We start from the raw sequence: 20500 nt of genomic DNA on the forward strand, positions 1-20500 counted from the left end.
GGGCCCAAAAAAGGTCGGAAATGGAAGCAGAGGAAGGTCGGCAACCGGGGACGGGGACCGGGAGGGGCCGTGAGTGAGTCGCGGTTGCGGAGATGGGGGGCTTGGTCGTCGGAGCTCGAAAACGGCGGGGGGGTCTGCCGGGTCGCGAGGGGGGTCGGCGGGGCAGAGGAGGGAGGAGATGTCGAGGCGGCGGCGCGGGGGCATTGGGGGGGAGAGAAAGGTGGCAGAGGCTTGTTTGTGCCTTTTGGATCTCACATGGGGCAGATCTCACTCGAGATCTCTCACTCACACGCTATCGATGCAGTACTGACATTTTTGTGCAACGAGACATTGCAGCATGGCCCACGCGGCAACCACTCACGGTCCCCTGGCCGCCACACCGCACCCAAGTCCCCCCGCTCATTTCTCCTTCTCCAGCCAGCAATGACGGTCTCAAGGTCCTCGATCCGCACCAGTCCTTTCGGCGGGCAGATCCTCGTCGAGATGCTTTTGTGTGGCTACAGTTCAAACTACTCGTCAGCTACAACTCTCTCCCTTGCCTGTTGCCCAGTTCCACTCACCTGTGGTTAAGCGTGAACCCCCCGGAGCCCCCCCGGCCGCTTTTATGCCCCGCCGAAGAACTGTACAGTTCCAAGCCGTGGCTGACGGGACCCCGGGCCAAGCCCCCGGACCCCGCTGAGCCCCCTCCCAGAGCCCAGCTGCCCGTCCAGCCCATCTCCCCCATCTCCCGATCCCTGACTGACCGTCTCCAGCACGGGCCCCGCCAACAATGTCGGTGGCCACAAAAAACCCGTTTGCTCTCCTCGATGGTCTGTTTCTTCCTTTCCCCATTGTCTTATCTCACCCCATCATCTTCCATCAGCCGACGACGCCTCGCCCTCTCCCTCCCCCGCCCCGGCTGCAAAGACAACTGCCCAGCCCACCCCGCCCTCCACAACAACCTCCCAAAAACCTAGAGGCCCCGCTGCTCGAGGCGGCAAATACTACCAGCGCGGTGGACGTCCCCCCAGGGACCCAAATCAGCCTCCAGCTGAAGAGCCTGTGACAGAAAACGCCAGGAAAAGTGAGTATGTGTTCCCTCTCCATCCCCTCCCTTTGTGCTCATTCTCCAATCAGCCGAGGGCAGAAGCGAAGGCCGTGGTAGAGGTAGAGGTCGCGGTAATTCTCGTGGTGGTCGTCGCCCCTTTGACAGGCATAGCCAGACCGGCAGAGTGTACGTTCCAATCACCCCCGATTTCCCCTCCCCCACCTCATGATTTCGTTTTGAAGTGATACCGACAAAAGGCTTCACCAAGGCTGGGGCGGTGATGAGGGTAACACCGAATTAAAGGCCGAAGAGGCTGCTGCCAACGATGCTGCTGCAGAGGCCGCTCCTGATACTCCAGCCCTAGAAGGCGCAGAGCCTACTAATGCTGAAGACAAGGCCGAGGGTGGTCGCCCTCGTAGGGAACGTGAGCCCGAAGAAGAAGACACCACCCTCACTCTCGATCAATATCTTGCCCAGAGGAAGGAGAAGGAAACCAATCTTCCCAAGATCGAGGAAACCCGTCAGGCAAACGAAGGTGCCGCTGATATTTGGCAAGACGCTGTTGTCCTCGCAAAGTCAGAAGAAGGCGAAGCCTACTTTGTTGGCAAGGTGCGTCGATTCAATAGCCCCCCTATAGATGCATGTCTTCATATCCTTCTAAACAGGTCAAGAACGCACCCAAGTCTCGCACCAAGAAGGAGGAAAAGGTTTTCATTGAAATCGAAGGACGTTTCGAACGCCCCGATCGTGGTGGACGTGGCCGTGGCCGCGGTGGTGACAGAGCTCGCGGCAGTCGCGGTCGTGGTGGTAACCGTGGCGGTCGCCAAAACAGTAACGGTACCCCCGCCCTCAACGTCGACGATCAAACTGCATTCCCGTCGCTGGCTTGAACGTTATCATTTTTGGTGTACTGTAAATGTGTATGCTTGTTAGGGCTGAGAGTATTAGTGTCAATGTGTTGTTTTCCACTTTTTTTTTTTTTTTGCTTCACTTATTCCCGCCATTTTGCTCTCTTCTCCTTGTGATACGTCCTTGAGTGTTGTGATCTATTCCATCAATAAATTTTTCATATCAGAACGCCGTTGGCGATCTCGCTTATCACACGTGTGTCATAAACCTTCAAGATCTGATTTACTACCCGGTGCACTGATCTCCAAAATGCCGCTTGAGAAAATATACATCGCTCGTCATGGCAAGGAATTTTCGATTCTCAAATTTTTTTATCGCACTCACTCATCTATAGGCTTCCGACTCAGTTGGTTCACCAATGTCTGGCAAGTAGATCCCTGATCGGTACTCAGACTTGACTCATAACACTACCCTTGTAGGAAGAGCCCTACTGGACTTGCGCGCGATCCACCCCTAGCAGCATACGGTGAAGTAACTTATCAGATCTTTACGTTAGATCTTTTCCCTCCCTGACAAAGGGTTCTCCCTTTCGCATCAGTTTCAGGCTAAAGAACTCGCGCACTATTTTTCAAGTTTACCCGAGGATGAAAAGCCCACTGCCATCTTTTCCTCACCTTATTGTAAATAAAGAAAAATTCTCACAAGAGAACGAACGATCTTCTTAAAAACTTTTTTTATAGATCGATGTTTACAAACGGCTCTACCGGTGGCACAAACCCTAGGTCTCCCTTTACTTGTCGAACACGGTTCGTCTAGCCTTTTGATCATTTTTTAAGAAAACCCTGGTTTTTGATTGACACATTTACTTAACACCGTCTGGAAATATATCAAAAGGTTTATCCGAATTCTATTGCCCCATTATACCAGGAACAGGTCTCCATCCCCGTCCCAGTTCAGCCACCTCCCTCAAATCCTTCATCGCAGAGATCGATCCAGAATGGTCATCCCTCTGGTACCCCTCTCAAAAGGGCGAAACCGTCTCGGAGGTCCATGACCGGACCGACGCCTTCCTCCAGGTGTTCATACCCCAAATCGAACAAACGTATGCGGGGAAGCATACGAACATCCTGTTGGTCAGCCATGCTGCTACAGTGATCGCGCTCACGAGGTCGTTAATGGGAGATAGGGAACTCCCTTTACGAATTGGCTGTTGCTCCTTGACTGAACTGGTGCCCAAAGTTCAGGATAGCACCGGTGCTACGCAAGAGGTACTCGGTGCTTGGGAGGCAAAGAAGCTCGCAGATGGAAAGCATTTGGAAGATGGTGCTATGAGGGATTGGGGCTTTGAAGATCTCGAAATCGAGGCTGGAAAGGTTGGAAACATTTTTCAAGCCTAGAATCATGGTTAGCTGACCTTGGGATTTGGTCAGGTCATCGAAGAGCCCGGAGTCCCCGGTACCGAAACCCACATAGAAGGCCCCTCAGGCGCTCAAACGGCTCATAGCATGCTGTAGATACTTGTCTAGAATTTACTTTCTATATTACATGATCGGGAATAGCGGTCGAGGTGCTAGATCTTGATCCAAGCACTGGCATAGCTGACACTATTATCTGTGATCTTCGTAACCTGAGCGCTCTGGTCATACTTGACCCAGTTGCAGAACTTCTTCCTCCCAGTCGTCTCCTCCAAGTGCGCGAGTGCGCCATACAAGATACCAATGGCGTGACGACCGCAGATTGAATTGTCGGTTTCGACAAGATACCTGTGGAAATCACGATGAGCCGTCAAGGCACTTCTGTCCTGGTCGGCTAAGATGCCCATCCCAATGTGGTCCAACTGCGTAGTGGACTGCCAAATTTTGTAACCTTTTTCCGGTGGGGTTGCTCGGGTCGCTTGATAGCCTTCAGAAGGAAGACAATTCGGTTTGGGAAAGTAAAACGTGTAGTAATATTCCGGACCCCTACGAAGAAAAGTTGAGTTATCGAGAACAAGATATGCCATAAAAACTGACCAGTGGCAAAAGTCACTGGAAGCGATGAAAACGGTTCCTTCTTCGGCCAGATAAGGAGCCAGTATACGACCATATTCAAGCTCTTGTTCCTTCGTAATATCGCCGACCATGATCGGTACGATCTTGATATCTTTCCTGATCATGACGCGCCTGTCAGATGATATGATGTCAACCCCATAACGCTTACTCACCCCTCGCAGACTCTACGAAGGTACGGTAATTGCATCTCGATGCTGTGTTCTCTTTCATCTCGGGTCAAGTTCATCCAGCGGAAGAGACCTGTTTCATATAGGCTCACTACGACTGGGAGGGGGTATATCAGACGACGTGTCTGAAGCGTGAGAGCGATAGAGATCATACCATCCGTGTCTACTGGTAGGGTTCCGATGGGAGTATCATAAGTATGGCATCTAGAAAGGGCACAGTTGTCTATTCTCCAAAAGTGAGAAGGCCCGATGACGAAAACTCGTCGACTAAAGATCACAACGTCAGTAGCTCAGCGTGTACCGTGAAATAACTAACGTAGTGGATGGATCAATGGACTTGTAAGCCCAGGCGCCAGTCTCTCCGCAATGTGAATAACCTGCATGTCTGTCTTGCGCTGGGATCAGCCAGTACTTGAAGTAGCGAAAAAGTGGTCGTACGGTGCGATGATGGCCTTGCAGCCCTGAACTGGGAATTCTTCATCCTCACGCCTTGGGCGAACGAGAGACAGCCAACCAGATAGATCTGCGGTCAGCTGGGGTGCTGAAAGGCTTTAGATGACAGATTAGGGATGCGATGGCTTGGAAATCAGTCACCGTTACTCGTATACCAGGAGCCAGCATGGGCGGCGCCTCTGAACCCAGTCTCTTCGAACTGATGGGTGAGTGGGTTCATGGAGGCGGAGAGAGATGGTACGAAGATCGATAGGCGATGCTGCTCGCAATGCGGCCTTTGCGCTTGGCAAAGTGGAGCCAACCCAAAAAGGGATTCCTCAAGCCTGTCACTCAGAGCATAAACATCGCTTGTAACTGCATACGGGGATATACATGGACAAAAATTGCGAAAAGGAAAACAGACGACATTTTACTCCTCCGACCGTAGACGAGCCGCCGGGTTGGTCACCTTGACGCCCAGGACTTTGGCCCTAGTGTGAACTATGTCAGTTTCAGCTCAAAGCCAGTCCCTGAGCGAACACACCTCTCCAAAATAGCAGTGCGGTTGCGACTGCTCACATTGTGAGCGATCTCAGCGGCAAAGCTCTTGTTGTGCATGAGGAGGAGGTTGACCTCTCGAATATTGTTCACGACCATTTTCTTGAGACCATTAGGCAGTAGATGGCGTGTCTTGATTTCGCATTTAGACAATATTCATATTTCGAGCAGTTGTATCATCCCTACCTTCTTGTTGCTCCCATAACCAATCTAGATGTCCTTCTTCAATATGGCACAAGACAATGACATAGAACAACTTGCCTTGGGCATAGCGATCTGACCCTTGAAGCGACGCCTTACTCTGTTATCGATACCCGTCGGTTTCCGCCATGCCTCTTTGACACCATGGTATCGGTCTGATTGGTGACGCCTGAAAAACTAAAGTCACGACAATGATTCGAACTTTGACCGAGACAGACGAACTTGAACTTGGTAGTACGTTTTTTGACGATTGGGATCTTGACGGCCATGGCGGTCTGGAGAGAGAGAGTAATGTGTGAATAAAGCTCCAGATGGTTTCGAGAACAGCGTCATCCAAGTCGCGAAAGCTGCATCCAACCAAATTCCACCACCTGCTCACAGCACAGACATGCATAGGCAGTGCAGAAGGGCGTCGGGCTATACATCCAGTACAAGATTGACATACTCACAAGTCTTTTGGGCTTGAGGATAACGGCGTCGACGATGTGTTTGCAGGGAACGGCTCTGCCATTGCTTATGTAACTTAGTGTGACCCCGGAAACCCCAATAAACGACTTGTTCCTGACCCAACTAATCGGAGGCAGTGCGGGAGACAGTTCGGCCCGGCATGTCGGAGTTCAAACGCAACAGAGGTGGGCAGAGAGAAAGACTGGTACGATATGGCGGTCGACAGGAGCAATTCGTGTAGAATACAGACCAGGGAACGGAAGAGGCGAGGTAAGTACTATGGATGGGCGTGGGGAAAAGCATTGGAGCCCCAAATAGATGTATCCCCGGCGCCACATTTTCCAGTGACGACTCATCGAACCGGCGCAGGACTTGGATCATCTACCTCCATCTTGCCCTGCTGCCTTCTTGCCTTGTATGCTTTCAGCGCCCTCTATCGACTTTAATTACGATGATGACGACTGGTCGCTCCCGCGTCCTCCAAAGCTCTACCCTGCGAGTGTCGGCAGCTGGGGCGTAACCTCGATCGGTCGGGGTTTCGATTGGACAGATGGCGATGCAGATTGCCAGGAAAACAATTTGCAAGAGAAGAAGCTCGAACCCATTACCCGTGCCGCAGAGCCCGGTCTGGCAGAAACCACTGCAATACACGAGCGGAAGCACAATCAGAACTACTTCCAGAAATCATCTGCTCAGAGCTTGCTCTCCACACCCACGCTACCCTCACCGCCAACAATGTCTACACCTCTCATACACCATGACTCTCTCCTCTCCGACCCTTTGACTACTGCCCCTTCGTCCTCGGCTTCTTCTCCTTGTTTCCGCCCCCCTTCATCCCGTTCACCGTCTTTGCCCCGTCCGCGTCGTCGCTCATCGCAGCAGAGAGTATCTTTGATTGCTGGTAGAGTTTCCATCGCACCTATCGAACCGCCAGCTTCGCCACCAATGCTAACCCGGAGCCTGAAGCGCGCAGGAAGTAACAGCAGTCTTCTCAGCACGTCAGCAAGCACACGTGCTCCTTCGCCCTCAGAAGAACGGACATTTCTCGGTGAAAGGAGCATATCCGAATTTCTCATTGAGGGCGAGATTGGAAGAGGTGCTTATGGGCTCGTAAAGCGAGGGCGCGAGATTTATGCTGACGGCTCACTGGGTGTAAGTCATCTTAAACTTTGCTTCTTTTCTTATCAATATTAAATCTGCCGCGTCGTAGCCACCTCTAGTAATCAAGCAGGTAATCAAGTCCAGAATCCTTGCGGATTGCTGGAAGAAGCATTCAATCCACGGAACGATACCAATAGAGATTTACGTCATGTCCGCTATCTCAAATACCTCATACGTGCTACCCCCCCGTCGGCCTTGGGATCCCTGCCGACCAAATACCCATTCCACGCCTTTGATTGATGCGCCCAGCACCAGCGGTGAACAATATTGGGCAGAGGGAAAGACTGTGAAAGGTCATCCAAATATCTGTCCACTTCTTGACTTTTTCGAAGATAGTCATTATTATTATTTGATTCTTCCCTCCTCGACACCAGAACAGCGTCCCAATGAGCCTCCCGTTCCATCCGACCTGTTTGACCTTGTCGAATCTTTTCCTCAGGGCTTACCAGCCCGCTTGATACGAACTTATCTTGGTCAAATCGCAGATGCTTTGGCATTCTTACACTCACACGGAATCGGTGAGGCTGCTATAACCCATGATGTCCCTTTCGCCTAACAGCATTTTCCAAGTGCATCGAGACGTGAAGGACGAGAATGTAGTCCTTGGTCCACACGGAAAATGCATTTTGATTGATTTTGGAAGCTCAGGGTTGGTCAAGAAAAGCGGTTGGGACTCATTTAGCGGAACGCAAGTTTACTTTCCTACCAGAATATACTCTTCACTTAATTTGGCGTGCTCAGACTCGACTATGCTGGCCCCGAAATCCTGCGGGGTGAACGGTATTACGGCAAAGAACAAGATGTTTGGGCATTCGGGGTTGTGGCTTACGTCCTTCTTGTTGGCGAGTGTCCATTCATGACCATGGCAGAAGCGCAAGAAGGTCTCGAATCACCATTTGCAAATGCGTCTATTGCTCTAGACGAGAGATGTGGTGAAGATAAGGAGAAAGAAGGCGAGGAAGCGGATGGTGGTGGTGCCCGAGGTGATGCCGCGGCCTTGGTTCGCGCATGTCTTCAAGTCGATGTCGCTGCTCGACCGACATTCGAGAGAATTCTGCAGTGCCGTTTTCTGTCTGGTGACCCTGGCTGGGGCTTGGATGAATCCTAGAAACTGATTTTTTGACAATCCATCAATGCAGCCGTGCAACACGAGGAAAAGCGGCGATGATTATCGATGACCTGTCCAGAAATGACCTGTATCTCTATCTTATAACCTCCGCGAGCGGATGGATAAAAATGACCGTCACACGATCTGGTAGCACTACCATGTAGAACAGTTTCTGTACCATACACACCATAAGTATATTATACACCATGCATGTCTGTTCGTCTTGCTCTGATTGGGCGTCGGAAGGGCCGAGTGGGCCCGGTGCCGGTTCCGGTGCCGAGAGTAGGGCGGAGGGGAGTCACGATGAGAAAGATCACGCACTGTTTTATCAGCCATCTATCGATAAAAAAAAAATTTGCCCGTTGCAGTATAACTAGGACAAACACCTCCACTTTTCTCTTGCTCTTACCACCACCTCCCTTTATCTCTCTCTCCATCTCCACTCACCTAAGTAAGTCTTCCGATCTATAATACGTTTCCCCGGCGTATCCAGCGATCGTCAATGGATCTAACCACCCTCGCCCGGATGGATATGACTTTAACTGCCCTTTTTTCCCTCCCATCATATCCGATATCGCATATTGACCACCAATTTTACAGACCTCTTCAAAAATGGGAAAGGAAAAAACCCACGTTAACGTTGTCGGTGGGTGTTGGCTCACATTCCTTATCTCGTTCATCGCCTCATACGTTATCAGTTATCGGCCACGTCGACTCCGGCAAGTCTACCACTACTGGTCACTTGATCTACAAGTGTGGTGGTATCGATAAGCGTACCATTGAAAAATTCGAGAAGGAAGCTGCTGAGCTCGGCAAAGGCTCCTTCAAATATGGTGAGCAAGTACGGTCCAGTCTGCAGCATCCATGAAATAACTCGTTTCACAGCCTGGGTGCTCGATAAGCTGAAAGCTGAGCGTGAGCGTGGTATCACCATTGATATTGCGCTCTGGAAGTTCGAGACTCCCAAGTTCATGGTTACTGTATGCTATCTGTTTGACGTGTTTCGCTATTTTTTAATCTAATCTATGCGCACACCTTTAGGTCATTGATGCCCCTGGACACCGTGACTTCATCAAAAACATGATTACCGGTACTTCCCAGGCCGACTGTGCTATTCTAATCATCGCCGGTGGTACTGGTGAATTCGAGGCTGGTATCTCCAAGGATGGTCAGACTCGCGAGCACGCTCTCCTTGCCTTCACTCTTGGTGTCCGTCAACTCATTGTTGCCGTCAACAAGATGGACACAACCAAGGTTTGATCAAAAATTTGTTACTCCTCAATGATTACTTACAATTTGAACAGTGGAGTGAGGACCGCTTCAATGAAATCATCAAGGAAACCTCCACCTTCATCAAGAAGGTCGGCTACAACCCCAAGACCGTTGCCTTCGTCCCCATCTCAGGATGGCACGGTGATAACATGTTGGAGGAATCCGCCAAGTAAGTGCATCCGAAACATTAGATTACCTAAAGTTCTCAACGACAATGTTTAGCATGCCATGGTACAAGGGCTGGACCAAGGAAACCAAGGGTGGTGTCACTAAGGGCAAGACTCTTCTTGATGCTATCGATGCTATCGAGCCCCCCGTCCGTCCCTCCGACAAGCCCCTTCGTCTCCCCCTCCAGGATGTTTACAAGATCGGTGGTATCGGTACGGTGCCCGTTGGTCGTGTTGAGACTGGTATTATCAAGGCCGGCATGGTTGTCACATTTGCGCCTTCGAACGTCACTACTGAAGTGAAGTCCGTTGAAATGCACCACGAGCAGCTCGAACAAGGTTCCCCTGGTGACAATGTTGGTTTCAACGTCAAGTACGCATTGTGATAGACATTTTGTGTGCTTGCACGATCTCACATTGTTCTCTAGGAACGTTTCCGTCAAGGATATTCGACGTGGAAACGTCGCTTCTGATTCCAAGAACGACCCCGCCAAGGAGGCTGCCTCGTTCAACGCCCAAGTCATCGTCCTCAATCACCCCGGTCAGATTGGTGCTGGTTACGCACCCGTCCTCGATTGCCACACCGCCCACATTGCCTGCAAGTTCGCCGAACTCAAGGAGAAGATTGATCGCCGAACTGGCAAGTCCCTCGAAGACAACCCAAAATTCGTCAAATCCGGTGATGCCGCCATTGTCAAGCTTATTCCCAGCAAGCCCATGTGTGTTGGTGAGTGATAGATTGTTGAATTCTTGAGATCTTGTTTTCACATGATTGGCAGAATCCTACAACGAGTATCCACCTCTTGGTCGTTTCGCCGTCCGTGACATGAGGCAGACAGTTGCCGTCGGAATCATCAAGTCTGTCGATAAGACTGACAAGTCGGGTGGAAAGGGTTCGTATTTGCTACCTCCAAATTTGCAGACATACTCAAAATCTTTTCAATGCAGTGACAAAATCCGCTGAGAAGGCTGCCAAGAAGAAATAAATTAGAGATCACTGCATTTTCCTCCCTTCACGTCATCCTCTCTTATTTCTTCATCGGTACTCACGTTGCTACGCTTTGCTTTCACGATATCATCTGTATTTTCCATTACGAAGCCGGCGGCGCGTTTAGTTCGTCGCATATTCATTGATGTATCAAAAATGCAAATATCGCCCTTCGCCTCATGTAGTACGATTAGCTGTTGTGTTTATGTAGGATAAGGCGTATTGCAAAACACAGGTTGTCGAAGATTGCTGGACCAGCTGCCGGCGTGCTTACAAACTATTGGATAGAGCACATTGACCGTACTTTTTTACTCGATCTCCAACGTTCAAACTTTTAAGCTATCGACAATATTTCGACTAACAAACATGCTCTGGGGCTCGCCCATCGTCTTGACGCGGACCCATGTCCCTGCTCACGGTCCTGTCAAACACTTCCATCATGAAAGTAAACAGAGAACGCGTGAGTGCTGCGTCCCATCGGCCCTTTGAACTTTCATCCCTGATGAATGCATGTTGTGCTTGCACTTCCAAAAACTGGGTCATATGATTTATTATTGTTGGTCAAGATAGAAACCTGGATCACTCACTGAAGCAATCACTCCAGAATCTTCAAGTGTCTTCCGAATCAGGTCCCTGCCTTCTCGAGGAACGTGAGTATCCTACAAACGAAAATTCATCAAACTACAGCTATCGCTCTGGTAGCGATTACAAGCCTGTTTTCCAAAGATCATCTAGGTAGCTATTATTAGTAGACCGCTGCAATCTAAATGATTGAATGCCGTACCACTACTTCCTTGCCGGCCAATTGTCCATCGCGTACTTTGATTAGAGTGTCATCATTCTTTCCTTTGCCCAGAGTGGCGCTGTGTATGTCGGTGCCAAAAAAGCAGACACACGAAAGAACTTTCGGATGGAAGGCTGCCTAGATAAAGTATCTCCGCGGTAGGTAAATGAAGTAAAGGGTGAAATTAAAAATAACATGCCCTAAGAGCCTGTGGAAGACACATGAGTATTCTGAGAGAAGATGATTGGGTTCACAACATACCAGGTGTCCTCCCAAGCACATGCCAGTCGCTAGAGGAGTATCGTGTAAGATCAGGTGAGGTGTAAAACGTCAAGGTGAGGATATCGAACCAGCGATCCGTCCATTACAATTTGGCAGACGGGTAAGTAAGTCAACGCACAATGCTGTATCCTTGATGTGCCAGTAGGTTGAGCTATCAACGTTATCAATAACATGAACAGCATACCTCATCGTATGCAGCTACGAGCTTTTCAGCCTGCTCAGGATTAGCGCTCGTAATCAAATCGGGTTAAATACGATGCGATAGAAATCACCTTGTAGTCATTTCCTTTTCTGGTGTCTAGATAACACTATGAATCAGAAGAGGGCAGCACCACTACGTGCATTGTCTGTCACCTTCATCGTCGTAGAGGAGTGGCTCCGGTCCCACAAATTCATGATAGGTGGACGGACAAGCTTGATGATCATTGAGTCTAGCACTCAATCTCTCGAAGCGGTCAGAGGCGTACCGACTACAAAGCCTTGACTAGCTATCTGTCCCGCGAATCGCTCGACGGGACCAGTCACCTGATAGATCTCACTATTAAGCAATATGAACATGAGAATGTGACAGAAATATAATGCCAGATATAACTTTACCTGAACACGATAACACCTAGATGGGTTGGAAATCGTAGGAGATTGTACTAGTAGAAACGAACTTGCCTGGAAATTTTGCCTGCGGATAGTTGGGAACGTTGGGCGAAAAGACATAGATCCGCATGAGCTTATCGCCGTCTAGCTTGCAAGGGACATCGTGGTGGGTCTTGGTGATCAGCATGGCTTGTTGTAAAGTCAGTGACAGATTTGAGATGCTAACGATCGGCTATATTTGTCAAAACGAGATACCATATTTGGTCCGTTGACGAACGTTCGTCCACACGGACAATATATAGACCGCTCACAGGCTTCATGGCATCCGATTTCGCGCGCCGCCATGGATGGCAAAACAGTGCGCATTCGGTCTCTGACTGCCTCGGACCAGAAACTCGCTCTGTGGGTCATCGGCAAAGCCAATCTCGAAAATCTTGCCACCGCCAACCGACAATGTGCGTCCTCGCCAAGTTTGTTTTGGCTTTTAGCTGACCTGTACCAACAGTATACACTCATCCTCTTGTCCTTCTTGTATGGACGCTGCTTTCCCTGGCTTTTGTTCACTTCATGAACTGGTGGCCGTCAAGTTACCGCAGCATCTCCGGAATATTCAGATTCCTCATCCCTCTTCCAGCCTTTGCGTCGGTCGCTGTCCCTATAATGTTTTTGATTGACTGGTGAGATTTAACGCATAATCACGAGAAACCACGTTACCAATTCCTCTTCATAGGAAGAACCGCCCGCATTTCGAAAGTCGCACTCAGGAAGTAATCAAGGAGAGAGATTTGCTTCAACCCATAGACTACTACAACCAGTCCCCCGCATCCGGTTTCTGGATTCTCGAATTCGGAGAGAATTTTGTCGGACTGATTGCTCTGGATGCGAATGACGCAAAAGATACACGTAGGGCGGTTATCAGACATTTCTTTGTCCACGAGGTCTACCGAAAAACTGGTATCCAAGATGACCTCCTCGGCCATGCTTTGAAGCATACTTTCAACAAGAGCCCGACGTTAGAATCAATTGTAGCTGTTGATACCCCCGCACTCGTGCCCTATATCCACGAGTGTTTAACAAAAGCAGGATTCAAGCAGTTGACGGATAACCAGTCAATCGGTATTATGGGTCTGTGGAAATTTTACACAGTTTGCTTGCACAAGAAAGAATTCAATGCAATTTGACTACAAAAGTACTTTGTTAATTTAGTTTAGCGTATCCTGCCTAATAAAGTAATTGTCTCTATTTCTGCACACACCATGTTACTTCCTTCCTTACTGAACGAAACCCGGGGAGACCAATCTTTCGTGCTCTTGCAATCGACCGTAGCACAGTCTATATTACCTTTTCTTCGTGCCCTGTGCAAGCGACCCTCGACCCACAGCATCGTCTACGCCTTCCTCTATGCTCCGTCCACATTTTCAGACTCAGGCAATCCAGAGATAGAAGTACGAGATTGGTCTGGCGATATACCAGGATATAACGATCCACGGGACATCAAAGATGAACTATTGATGGCGATAAAAGACGGTGTGTTCAGGTACAGAAGATAACGAGTACCACCACTCAATCAGCGGCCAGCTCCCAAAGATAAACCTCTGGACATCATAATCGACTCTCTAGAAACATTGTCTGAGAATTTGAACTCACCATCGGGGACATATGTATTTCTTTGCGACATCCTTCGCCTATTGAAAACCCACCCTAGTTTGTTTGATTTATGCTCACAGATAAATATCTTTTAACGTCCTGCAGAAAATTCGCAGCTGATTGTGCATTCCATGAAACACAGTGAAGCTGCATCGTTTCTTCTTCAAACGGAATTTTCGTCTTCTCTGTTCCATTTAACCGCCCACCCGACATCCTTGTTTCACTATCTTTATAAAGAATATATGATATCACCTCCGCCAATCTCTCCAGATGTCAAATTCTGGAGTGTCTTTATACCACTCAGTGAAAGGACGCATGAAGTTGACCTTCTATCTTTCGGGCCTCATGGCGAAGGGAGCGGTTGTGGCACTGAAATAGTCATGGAAATCCTTACTCGAGGGAATAACAGCCAGTCCAGAAAGCGTGTTACTGAACGCACACTAGAAGGTTGGGATTCAATCCATTCACAACCTTGCGCTGTATCAGACCTGCAGGCGCTCGCGCCATTATTTTTGCAAAAACAAGCGGCCGAGGTGAGAGTCATGTTTAACATCGGCCCCTCCCTTGGATTATCAACACCGAGTCACTAGTCCGCACCAGACCCTACTCAAAATTTGCCTTTCAACCTGAATCTGAGTGAGTCTCAGCAGCGGTCGCGAGCGCAAGTCCCACTTCCATACGCCCATGAAGGCAGGAAATTTTTTATTTGAAACCGATGTATTACTAACTCACAAACCAGGTCAAAATTCGAATGACGCTGTGTCCGCGAGTGGTACTATCTTCTATGATCCTGATTCTGCGGATGATATTGATGATGATGACCCCGACGATGATTTGGATATATGATGGGTAGCTCCTGTGGACTGCATATTCTTAGATGCCGACACGACGAAGAAAGGATCGTCGATGGCTCCTTTTTGGTTTCTCTAGTTTAAAGATATCGCAGCTAAGAAAGTGTTGATTTTCGCTAGTTGTCTTATGTGCATCGCCCGGAATTACTAAGAGGTGTTGTAATGACGAGTCAATTGGATTGCGACAAGGTCCACCTGGTGTCGAAGAAACAGCTGAGTGTTTTCTAATCTTGATATCGCTGGGCTTGAATCCTCTTACGCACAACTCGGGACCGTCCTCGTGGCTTTGAATATCCTGCCATTTGCACACTTGATGTGACTGCCTTTGTGGACCAGGACTGCCATGCTAGCACGAGGGATCTGCATAAGCTAAACATGAACTACCGAGAGAGGGACACACCGGGAACACTGAATTCCGAACTTGTAGTTCGAGGTCTTCCGAATATAGACCATGATGTGTATGACGGATGGGTTCTGGGCCTCGATTGGTCGATTTTGCTTGTATCGTGCCTTCATTTCGACGCTTGTTGAGAACGCGATGGACTAAACGCTTCGCAATGCGTGAAAGTTTCACTCGACGCCGAGAATTCGCCACGACTTCGAGCGGAGGGTTTTTCGGAGAAATATCGACTCCTGGTATTCCAAGAGTAAACACAGATCCATCAGCGTCCATGTGAAAGGCTTGATCCAGGATTTCGTTGGCGTATCGCCTAATACTCGCTTCCTCTTCTGGAAGCCCGTTAGTAGGTCCAGGTAAACAACTGCCCATTATCCAGCTCCTCCTAATAACATTGGAATAGGCCAGGTCTGCGTTTTGACATTCCGAGTCCGGCACCTGTATACCGAGACGAGTTCGCAACAATTGTAAAGGCAAAGAGGAAGGTTGTTGAGAGGATGCCGAAACCGGAGACAAAAATAACGACCGGGAACTACGGCCGTCGGGCTGAGGTAGCTGTCGATCCTGCGTGGCGCATTCCAAGGATGGTACTTCGGTCCACCGACAGCGAATAGAAGAAGAGGACAATGTATCGAGACTTCTGTCTCCACAGGATGAAGCCTGTGTTTCGAGAATGTTTTCATCAAAGGTTAAGAAAGAAGGTTCGTTATTAGAGGTGTTGAAGTTATCTTGGGTGGTATGATAATCTTCTTGCAGGGAGGATAGGAAAGATAGGTCCGGAATCTCGGGAAGAGAAAGGTAGGTCTGGTCTCCTGGTGGGCTTGGTGACTCGCGATATACTCGTTCCGGGGATGAGCTTTGACAGCGGCCGAATGTGCCGCCCTGGCACTTTAGCGACCCGTCTTGCTCAAGTTTGGAAGGGGAATTTTCGAGAAAAGGGTCCATATATGCACTCGAGATGGATGTGCCCTGAGGTGCCACCGTTTAGAAATTGACAAATGAGCGAAGCGGAGATTTACCGCTAGCGAAGACTGCAGGCTAAGGTCATCAAACTACGGACCAAAGAATTAGCTTGAGCACGCTGGAGGAAAGAGATGCGTACGGTAAAGCTAGTTGGAGTGCTATCTGCGGTAGATGTCGCGAGGGCTGATTTGGAATCAAAGTAAGAGTGAATTACACGTCGAGGGCTCATTTTATAGTAAGCAAGGTTGGGCATATGCCGGCTCAAGTGGGGGCCAGCAGTACTACTGCAGCGATGTCGTGACGGACTTGGGCTTGTCGGCCATGCTCCCGGGACCAGACGCGAGGGGCTCGCGGGGTCCATAGGCAGACTCGGAGTCAGAGGTAAAGCAGAAGGAGAACGGAAGCCAAGCTTGCGACTCAACTTTCAGAGTTGTATGCGCACTCCTCGTGACTCGGAAAATTATCTCTATGATATAGGAAAAAAACTATTAATCCAGTCCCGTTCAATTAACATAATCTAGGGGCGGTAGACTCATCCTAAGACCCAAACCCTTGATCAAGCTCTCTAGAGTTTGCCTCTCACAGCGGCATCGACGCTCTCGGCAAAGTATTCAATATTACTGCCGTTCAAACCAGCCATGGAAATACGGCCGTTGGAGGTCATGTATACATGGGCCTTTTCAGCTAAAACTTGCGTCTGAGGAGCAGTCAAACCCGTAAAGCTTAGTTGAGAAAATATTAGACGTGTTCAACCAACGTAGTATGAGGCACTCTCACCTGAACATGCCAATCTGACTCTTGATATGACCCCATTCACCGGGCGTCTTTAGGTCATGAGTCAAAATGTTGTAAAGCCTTTCGCGCATGTTTATGATTCTATCAGCCATACCCTTAACTTCGCCTTTCCATTGGTCACAGAGAACCTGATTGCCAAGAATAGTGTTGGCAATACGGGCACCATGACAGGGAGGGTTGGAATAGAGAGGTCGAATAAGAATTTTGAGCTGAGAGTCGACACGGGCCTTCTCCTCAGGGTCTGTAGTGGTCAAGGAAAACGCGCCAACACGTTCGCCGTAGAGGCCCATATTCTTAGCGAAAGATTGGGCAAGAGCGACTTGATGGCCATCCTTGACAAACAAACGAACAGCGTGGGCGTCGCGGTCAGTAGAACCAGAAGCGAAGCCCTGGTACGCCATATCGAAGAAGGGGAAGAGTTTCTTCTCCTTGACAATTTGGGAGATGGTGGCCCATTGTTCGGGGGTAGGGTCAATCCCGGTAGGGTTGTGTGCACACGCGTGCAAGAGGACGATTGCGCCCTCGGGTGCGGCCTAGCCACACGCTTGAGTGCCATCACCGAATAAATTAGTAAGATCACGCACCCGGAGATCGGATTTGAGGCCTTCAAAATCGAGGCCCACGGTACTCTTGTCGAAGTAGCGGTAGCCTCGCACGTCAAGACCAGAGTCTTTAAATAAAGGAATGTGGTTACCCCAAGTAGGAGTGGGGAGGTAGATGGCTTTTGAAGTGGGATAGTGGCGGGCAAGGAAAGCGCCTCCGATACGAAGAGCGCCAGTTCCCGAAATAGATTGGGCAGCGGAAATCTGAAGACGGGTCAACTCGGCGGAGGGACTTGAGAAATTTTACTGACAGCATTATTGTTCAAAGGGACGCTTTCGGCCCCATAGGCTAGATGGGCAGCACGCTGGGTGAACTCAGCAAGACCAGTGATAGGAAGGTATTCCTTGTCAAGCTTGGAGGTATTGATTACTTCCTCAGCCTACCTGTCTGTGAGTAACATAGTCGAGGGGACCGGAAATGACCGCACCTTCTGCACCGAGGGCAAGACGTAGGGCTTGCCATTCTCGTCTCGGTATGCGCCAACACCGAGGTTGATTTTGCGAGAGTTCTTGTCGGCCTTGAAGGCTTCAGTGACTCCTGAAGAAGAAGTGAGCGTTATGCTTCAACTGTAAATTTCAAACGACGCACCCAGAATTGGGTCGGGAGGACCCGCGGGAACGGCGGACCAAACGGAGACGGAGCGAAGGGCATTCCTATTGAGGGATGCAGCGGAGCGGCGAGTGAGAGAGGAGGCGAGCATGGCAGGGGATCGTTTTGTACAAAGTAGACAAGGTCGTTTGAACGTTTTCTAATTTTTTTTTTGTATTTAACCAAGGCCGCGACGTGCGGCGCTAGTGAGCTGCTCGCGAGCAAAGCTTATATAATATAAGCGGGGACCAGGTGTGTATCCGGTGTGTGGCGGGCCGGGTAATCATCGGCCAATTTTAGCGCAACAGTGACTTAGCAGATTTTATAGATTATCTATCTGACTGACTCGATCCAGCCATGTCAGAACCTCAACCTCCCCCAGAAAAGTTAGTTTTCCCCTCTCTATTTCGTTCAACCCCTCATCTTTGATTAAGCGTTGATTCGGCCAAAGGCCCGTCTAAAAGCCAGCTCAAGAAACAAGCCAAAGCGGCTGAGAAGGCAAAACAAATGGCTGAGAAGGCCGAAAAACAGAAAGAGCTTGAACAACAGAGAACCGCTGCAGAAGCCGTGCGTGCATCTATCCAGTCTTATCATCCGGAGTTACCAATGCTGCTCTCAGGACTACGCCGTTGACTTCTATGGCGCTCTGCCTCTCAATCAGTCTCAATCCCGAACGCGCAGAGAGAGGGTTCAGCTCATTTCTCTTTCCCACCGCGACGGGGAAGCTGTACTCTTCCGCGCCCGAGTTCATACTTCCCGTGCCCAGGGAAGTAAGATGGTTTTCCTGGAACTGCGCCAGGGAGCAGAGTCGGTTCAAGCATTGGCTACCGTTACTCCCGAAAAAGTCTCGAAACAAATGGTGAAGTGGATTAATAGCCTTACAGCTGAGAGTATCGTTCTCGTCGAGGGTGTCGTCCACAAATCGCCTGAGCCTATCAAGAGTGCCACCGTCAATGACGTCGAAGTTCATATCGCCAAGGTTTGCTGATTCTGAAATTCGCTGGATTCTGGTTGGCTCATTCAAGTGCGCTAGGTTCACCTTATCTCGGGTATTGAAGGGAGGTTACCGTTCTCGCTCGACGACGCTTCTCGACCCGAGAGCGAGTTACAAACTGGTGACGCTCAGTACAACCGTGTACTCTTGGATACCCGCCTCAATAACCGAGTCATTGATCTTCGCGTGAGCATGCGACACGCTTAAACTCACCTCAGCCACAATGCTAATGATATTTATAGACTCAGACCAATCAAGCCATTTTCAAAGTCCAGGGAGCCATAGGACAACTGTTCCGCGATTACCTCCATGCCAATCGCTTTGTTGAAATCCACAGTCCCAAACTACAGGGTGCTGCCACAGAATCCGGTGCCTCCGTGTTTAAAGTTGGTTATTTCAAGGGTGATTGGATTTCTTTCTTTCTGTGGCGTACGAATTGCTCAAGTCATCTCAGGTAACGCGTATCTTGCTCAATCACCCCAGCTGGCAAAGCAGATGGCCATTGCTGCTGATTTCGAGCGCGTTTATGAGATTGGTCCTGTCTTCCGCGCAGAAGACTCCAACACTCACCGGCATCTAACTGAATTTATCGGCCTCGATCTCGAAATGGTCATCGAAGAACATTATCACGAAGTTATGGAACTACTTGATGGTCTCTTCGTGTCCATCTTCCGAGGACTTCGAGAGAAGTATAAAAGAGAGATAGATATAATTGGTCAACAGTTCCCGGCTGATGAGTTTAAGTGGAGAGAAGGCCCGGAAGGAACACTCAAACTCACTTTCAACGAAGCGGTCGATCTGCTTGTGGAGGATGGGGTTTCAAGGGACATTTTGGATGATATCAAGTAAGTCCCGATACTCCTTTCAGTTCATATGTGAACTTATCCCTTGTCCAGTACCGAGAATGAGAAGAGGCTTGGTTCCATTGTGAAGGCCAAGTATGATACCGACTACTTCATTATCGACAAGTTCCCAATGGGACTTCGTCCATTCTATACCATGCCTGATCCAAATGATCCTGTACGTCGTCGTATTTCCTTGGTTCGATTTCGCTTATGAATTCTTCAGTCAATTTCCAACTCTTACGATTTCTTCATGCGCGGAGAGGAAATTCTGTCGGGTGCGCAGCGTATCCATGACGCTCAGTTCTTATGCGAGAAGATGCGCAACAAAGGTGTCGATCCCGAGTCCATGAAAGATTACGTGAATGCCTTCCGTATGGGTTGCCCGCCTCATGGAGGAGGAGGTATTGGACTGGAGCGAGTGCTTATGCTCTTCCTGAAGCTGAATAACATCCGTCGGGCCTCCTTGTTCCCCAGAGACCCGAAACGATTGGAGCCTTGATAGAAGCATGTAATCAACTTGTAAGAAAAGGAAAAACAATTTCAATTGTCTGTTACAATAGCTCCGGAAATCGGAAATCCCACACCTCACCCACTCCTACTTTAGACTAGCGTGAAATTGGAGTAGTCCAGAAGCACCTCGGCATCAACGCTACGCCCACGAGAAGCATGTTAATACAATGCTAACAAACATGATACATGATGTGTTGGTAATCATCAACAGCCGTCATGGAA

General features: G+C 49.3%; 12 protein-coding genes across 12 annotated transcripts; 7 read left to right on the forward strand and 5 right to left on the reverse strand.

Moving 5' to 3' along the window:
* The first annotated feature begins 682 nt into the window (after positions 1-682).
* Positions 683-2127, forward strand: AGABI2DRAFT_189656 (hypothetical protein). The gene is made up of 5 exons (XM_006454314.1): positions 683-809; positions 863-1063; positions 1117-1213; positions 1270-1636; positions 1693-2127. The coding sequence occupies exons 1-5, from the start codon at positions 770-772 to the stop codon at positions 1915-1917; spliced, it is 930 nt and encodes a 309-aa protein (XP_006454377.1). The 5' UTR covers positions 683-769; the 3' UTR covers positions 1918-2127.
* A 13-nt stretch (positions 2128-2140) lies between these two features.
* Positions 2141-3507, forward strand: AGABI2DRAFT_214342 (hypothetical protein). The gene is made up of 7 exons (XM_006454315.1): positions 2141-2219; positions 2271-2301; positions 2356-2407; positions 2475-2556; positions 2617-2682; positions 2771-3249; positions 3307-3507. The coding sequence occupies exons 1-7, from the start codon at positions 2186-2188 to the stop codon at positions 3388-3390; spliced, it is 828 nt and encodes a 275-aa protein (XP_006454378.1). The 5' UTR covers positions 2141-2185; the 3' UTR covers positions 3391-3507.
* Positions 2982-4849, reverse strand: AGABI2DRAFT_239501 (hypothetical protein). Its single transcript, XM_006454923.1, has 7 exons — positions 4689-4849; positions 4533-4635; positions 4411-4479; positions 4249-4361; positions 4080-4191; positions 3889-4023; positions 2982-3837 (listed from the first exon to the last, which is right to left on the reverse strand). Exons 1-7 carry the CDS (start codon positions 4765-4767, stop codon positions 3447-3449), a joined length of 1002 nt encoding a protein of 333 aa, XP_006454986.1. The 5' UTR covers positions 4768-4849; the 3' UTR covers positions 2982-3446.
* Positions 4850-4877: 28 nt separating this feature from the next.
* AGABI2DRAFT_133080 (ribosomal protein L32e) lies at positions 4878-5830 on the reverse strand. Its single transcript, XM_006454922.1, has 6 exons — positions 5735-5830; positions 5508-5560; positions 5346-5454; positions 5271-5294; positions 5071-5216; positions 4878-5017 (listed from the first exon to the last, which is right to left on the reverse strand). Exons 2-6 carry the CDS (start codon positions 5552-5554, stop codon positions 4957-4959), a joined length of 387 nt encoding a protein of 128 aa, XP_006454985.1. The 5' UTR covers positions 5555-5560; positions 5735-5830; the 3' UTR covers positions 4878-4956.
* A 326-nt stretch (positions 5831-6156) lies between these two features.
* On the forward strand, positions 6157-8224 carry AGABI2DRAFT_189661 (hypothetical protein). Its single transcript, XM_006454316.1, has 4 exons — positions 6157-6884; positions 6943-7411; positions 7464-7581; positions 7635-8224. The coding sequence occupies exons 1-4, from the start codon at positions 6468-6470 to the stop codon at positions 7999-8001; spliced, it is 1371 nt and encodes a 456-aa protein (XP_006454379.1). The 5' UTR covers positions 6157-6467; the 3' UTR covers positions 8002-8224.
* A 389-nt stretch (positions 8225-8613) lies between these two features.
* Positions 8614-10426, forward strand: AGABI2DRAFT_133083 (hypothetical protein; the record flags this gene model as incomplete). The annotated part of the gene is made up of 9 exons (XM_006454317.1): positions 8614-8647; positions 8700-8834; positions 8887-8981; positions 9043-9255; positions 9306-9442; positions 9496-9813; positions 9869-10167; positions 10220-10333; positions 10389-10426. 9 exons carry the CDS (start codon positions 8614-8616, stop codon positions 10424-10426), a joined length of 1383 nt encoding a protein of 460 aa, XP_006454380.1.
* A 301-nt stretch (positions 10427-10727) lies between these two features.
* Positions 10728-12290, reverse strand: AGABI2DRAFT_133085 (hypothetical protein). Its single transcript, XM_006454318.1, has 13 exons — positions 12158-12290; positions 12092-12107; positions 11962-12032; positions 11849-11908; positions 11767-11792; positions 11679-11708; positions 11563-11623; positions 11474-11502; positions 11412-11420; positions 11213-11350; positions 11142-11159; positions 11016-11087; positions 10728-10962 (listed from the first exon to the last, which is right to left on the reverse strand). The coding sequence occupies exons 1-13, from the start codon at positions 12270-12272 to the stop codon at positions 10786-10788; spliced, it is 822 nt and encodes a 273-aa protein (XP_006454381.1). The 5' UTR covers positions 12273-12290; the 3' UTR covers positions 10728-10785.
* Positions 12291-12405: 115 nt separating this feature from the next.
* On the forward strand, positions 12406-13266 carry AGABI2DRAFT_197421 (hypothetical protein; the record flags this gene model as incomplete). The annotated part of the gene is made up of 3 exons (XM_006454319.1): positions 12406-12540; positions 12591-12762; positions 12816-13266. Exons 1-3 carry the CDS (start codon positions 12429-12431, stop codon positions 13264-13266), a joined length of 735 nt encoding a protein of 244 aa, XP_006454382.1. The 5' UTR covers positions 12406-12428.
* Positions 13267-13891: 625 nt separating this feature from the next.
* Positions 13892-14930, forward strand: AGABI2DRAFT_182359 (hypothetical protein). Its single transcript, XM_006454320.1, has 3 exons — positions 13892-14265; positions 14323-14368; positions 14472-14930. The coding sequence occupies exons 1-3, from the start codon at positions 13975-13977 to the stop codon at positions 14576-14578; spliced, it is 444 nt and encodes a 147-aa protein (XP_006454383.1). The 5' UTR covers positions 13892-13974; the 3' UTR covers positions 14579-14930.
* AGABI2DRAFT_114133 (hypothetical protein) lies at positions 14930-16304 on the reverse strand (the record flags this gene model as incomplete). Its single annotated transcript, XM_006454321.1, has 3 exons — positions 14930-15949; positions 16000-16032; positions 16083-16304. The coding sequence occupies 3 exons, from the start codon at positions 16302-16304 to the stop codon at positions 14930-14932; spliced, it is 1275 nt and encodes a 424-aa protein (XP_006454384.1).
* An 83-nt stretch (positions 16305-16387) lies between these two features.
* On the reverse strand, positions 16388-18083 carry AGABI2DRAFT_189667 (glutamic oxaloacetic transaminase AAT1). The gene is made up of 6 exons (XM_006454322.1): positions 17930-18083; positions 17769-17878; positions 17592-17720; positions 17323-17544; positions 16721-17271; positions 16388-16665 (listed from the first exon to the last, which is right to left on the reverse strand). The coding sequence occupies exons 1-6, from the start codon at positions 18039-18041 to the stop codon at positions 16509-16511; spliced, it is 1281 nt and encodes a 426-aa protein (XP_006454385.1). The 5' UTR covers positions 18042-18083; the 3' UTR covers positions 16388-16508.
* A 186-nt stretch (positions 18084-18269) lies between these two features.
* On the forward strand, positions 18270-20492 carry AGABI2DRAFT_214362 (hypothetical protein). Its single transcript, XM_006454323.1, has 8 exons — positions 18270-18315; positions 18364-18496; positions 18549-18908; positions 18963-19109; positions 19166-19325; positions 19378-19768; positions 19820-19943; positions 19992-20492. The coding sequence occupies exons 1-8, from the start codon at positions 18287-18289 to the stop codon at positions 20265-20267; spliced, it is 1620 nt and encodes a 539-aa protein (XP_006454386.1). The 5' UTR covers positions 18270-18286; the 3' UTR covers positions 20268-20492.
* Positions 20493-20500: the final 8 nt, after the last annotated feature.

Source organism: Agaricus bisporus (assembly GCF_000300575.1).
Source record: "Agaricus bisporus var. bisporus H97 unplaced genomic scaffold AGABI2scaffold_1, whole genome shotgun sequence".
Taxonomy (NCBI): domain Eukaryota; kingdom Fungi; phylum Basidiomycota; class Agaricomycetes; order Agaricales; family Agaricaceae; genus Agaricus; species Agaricus bisporus.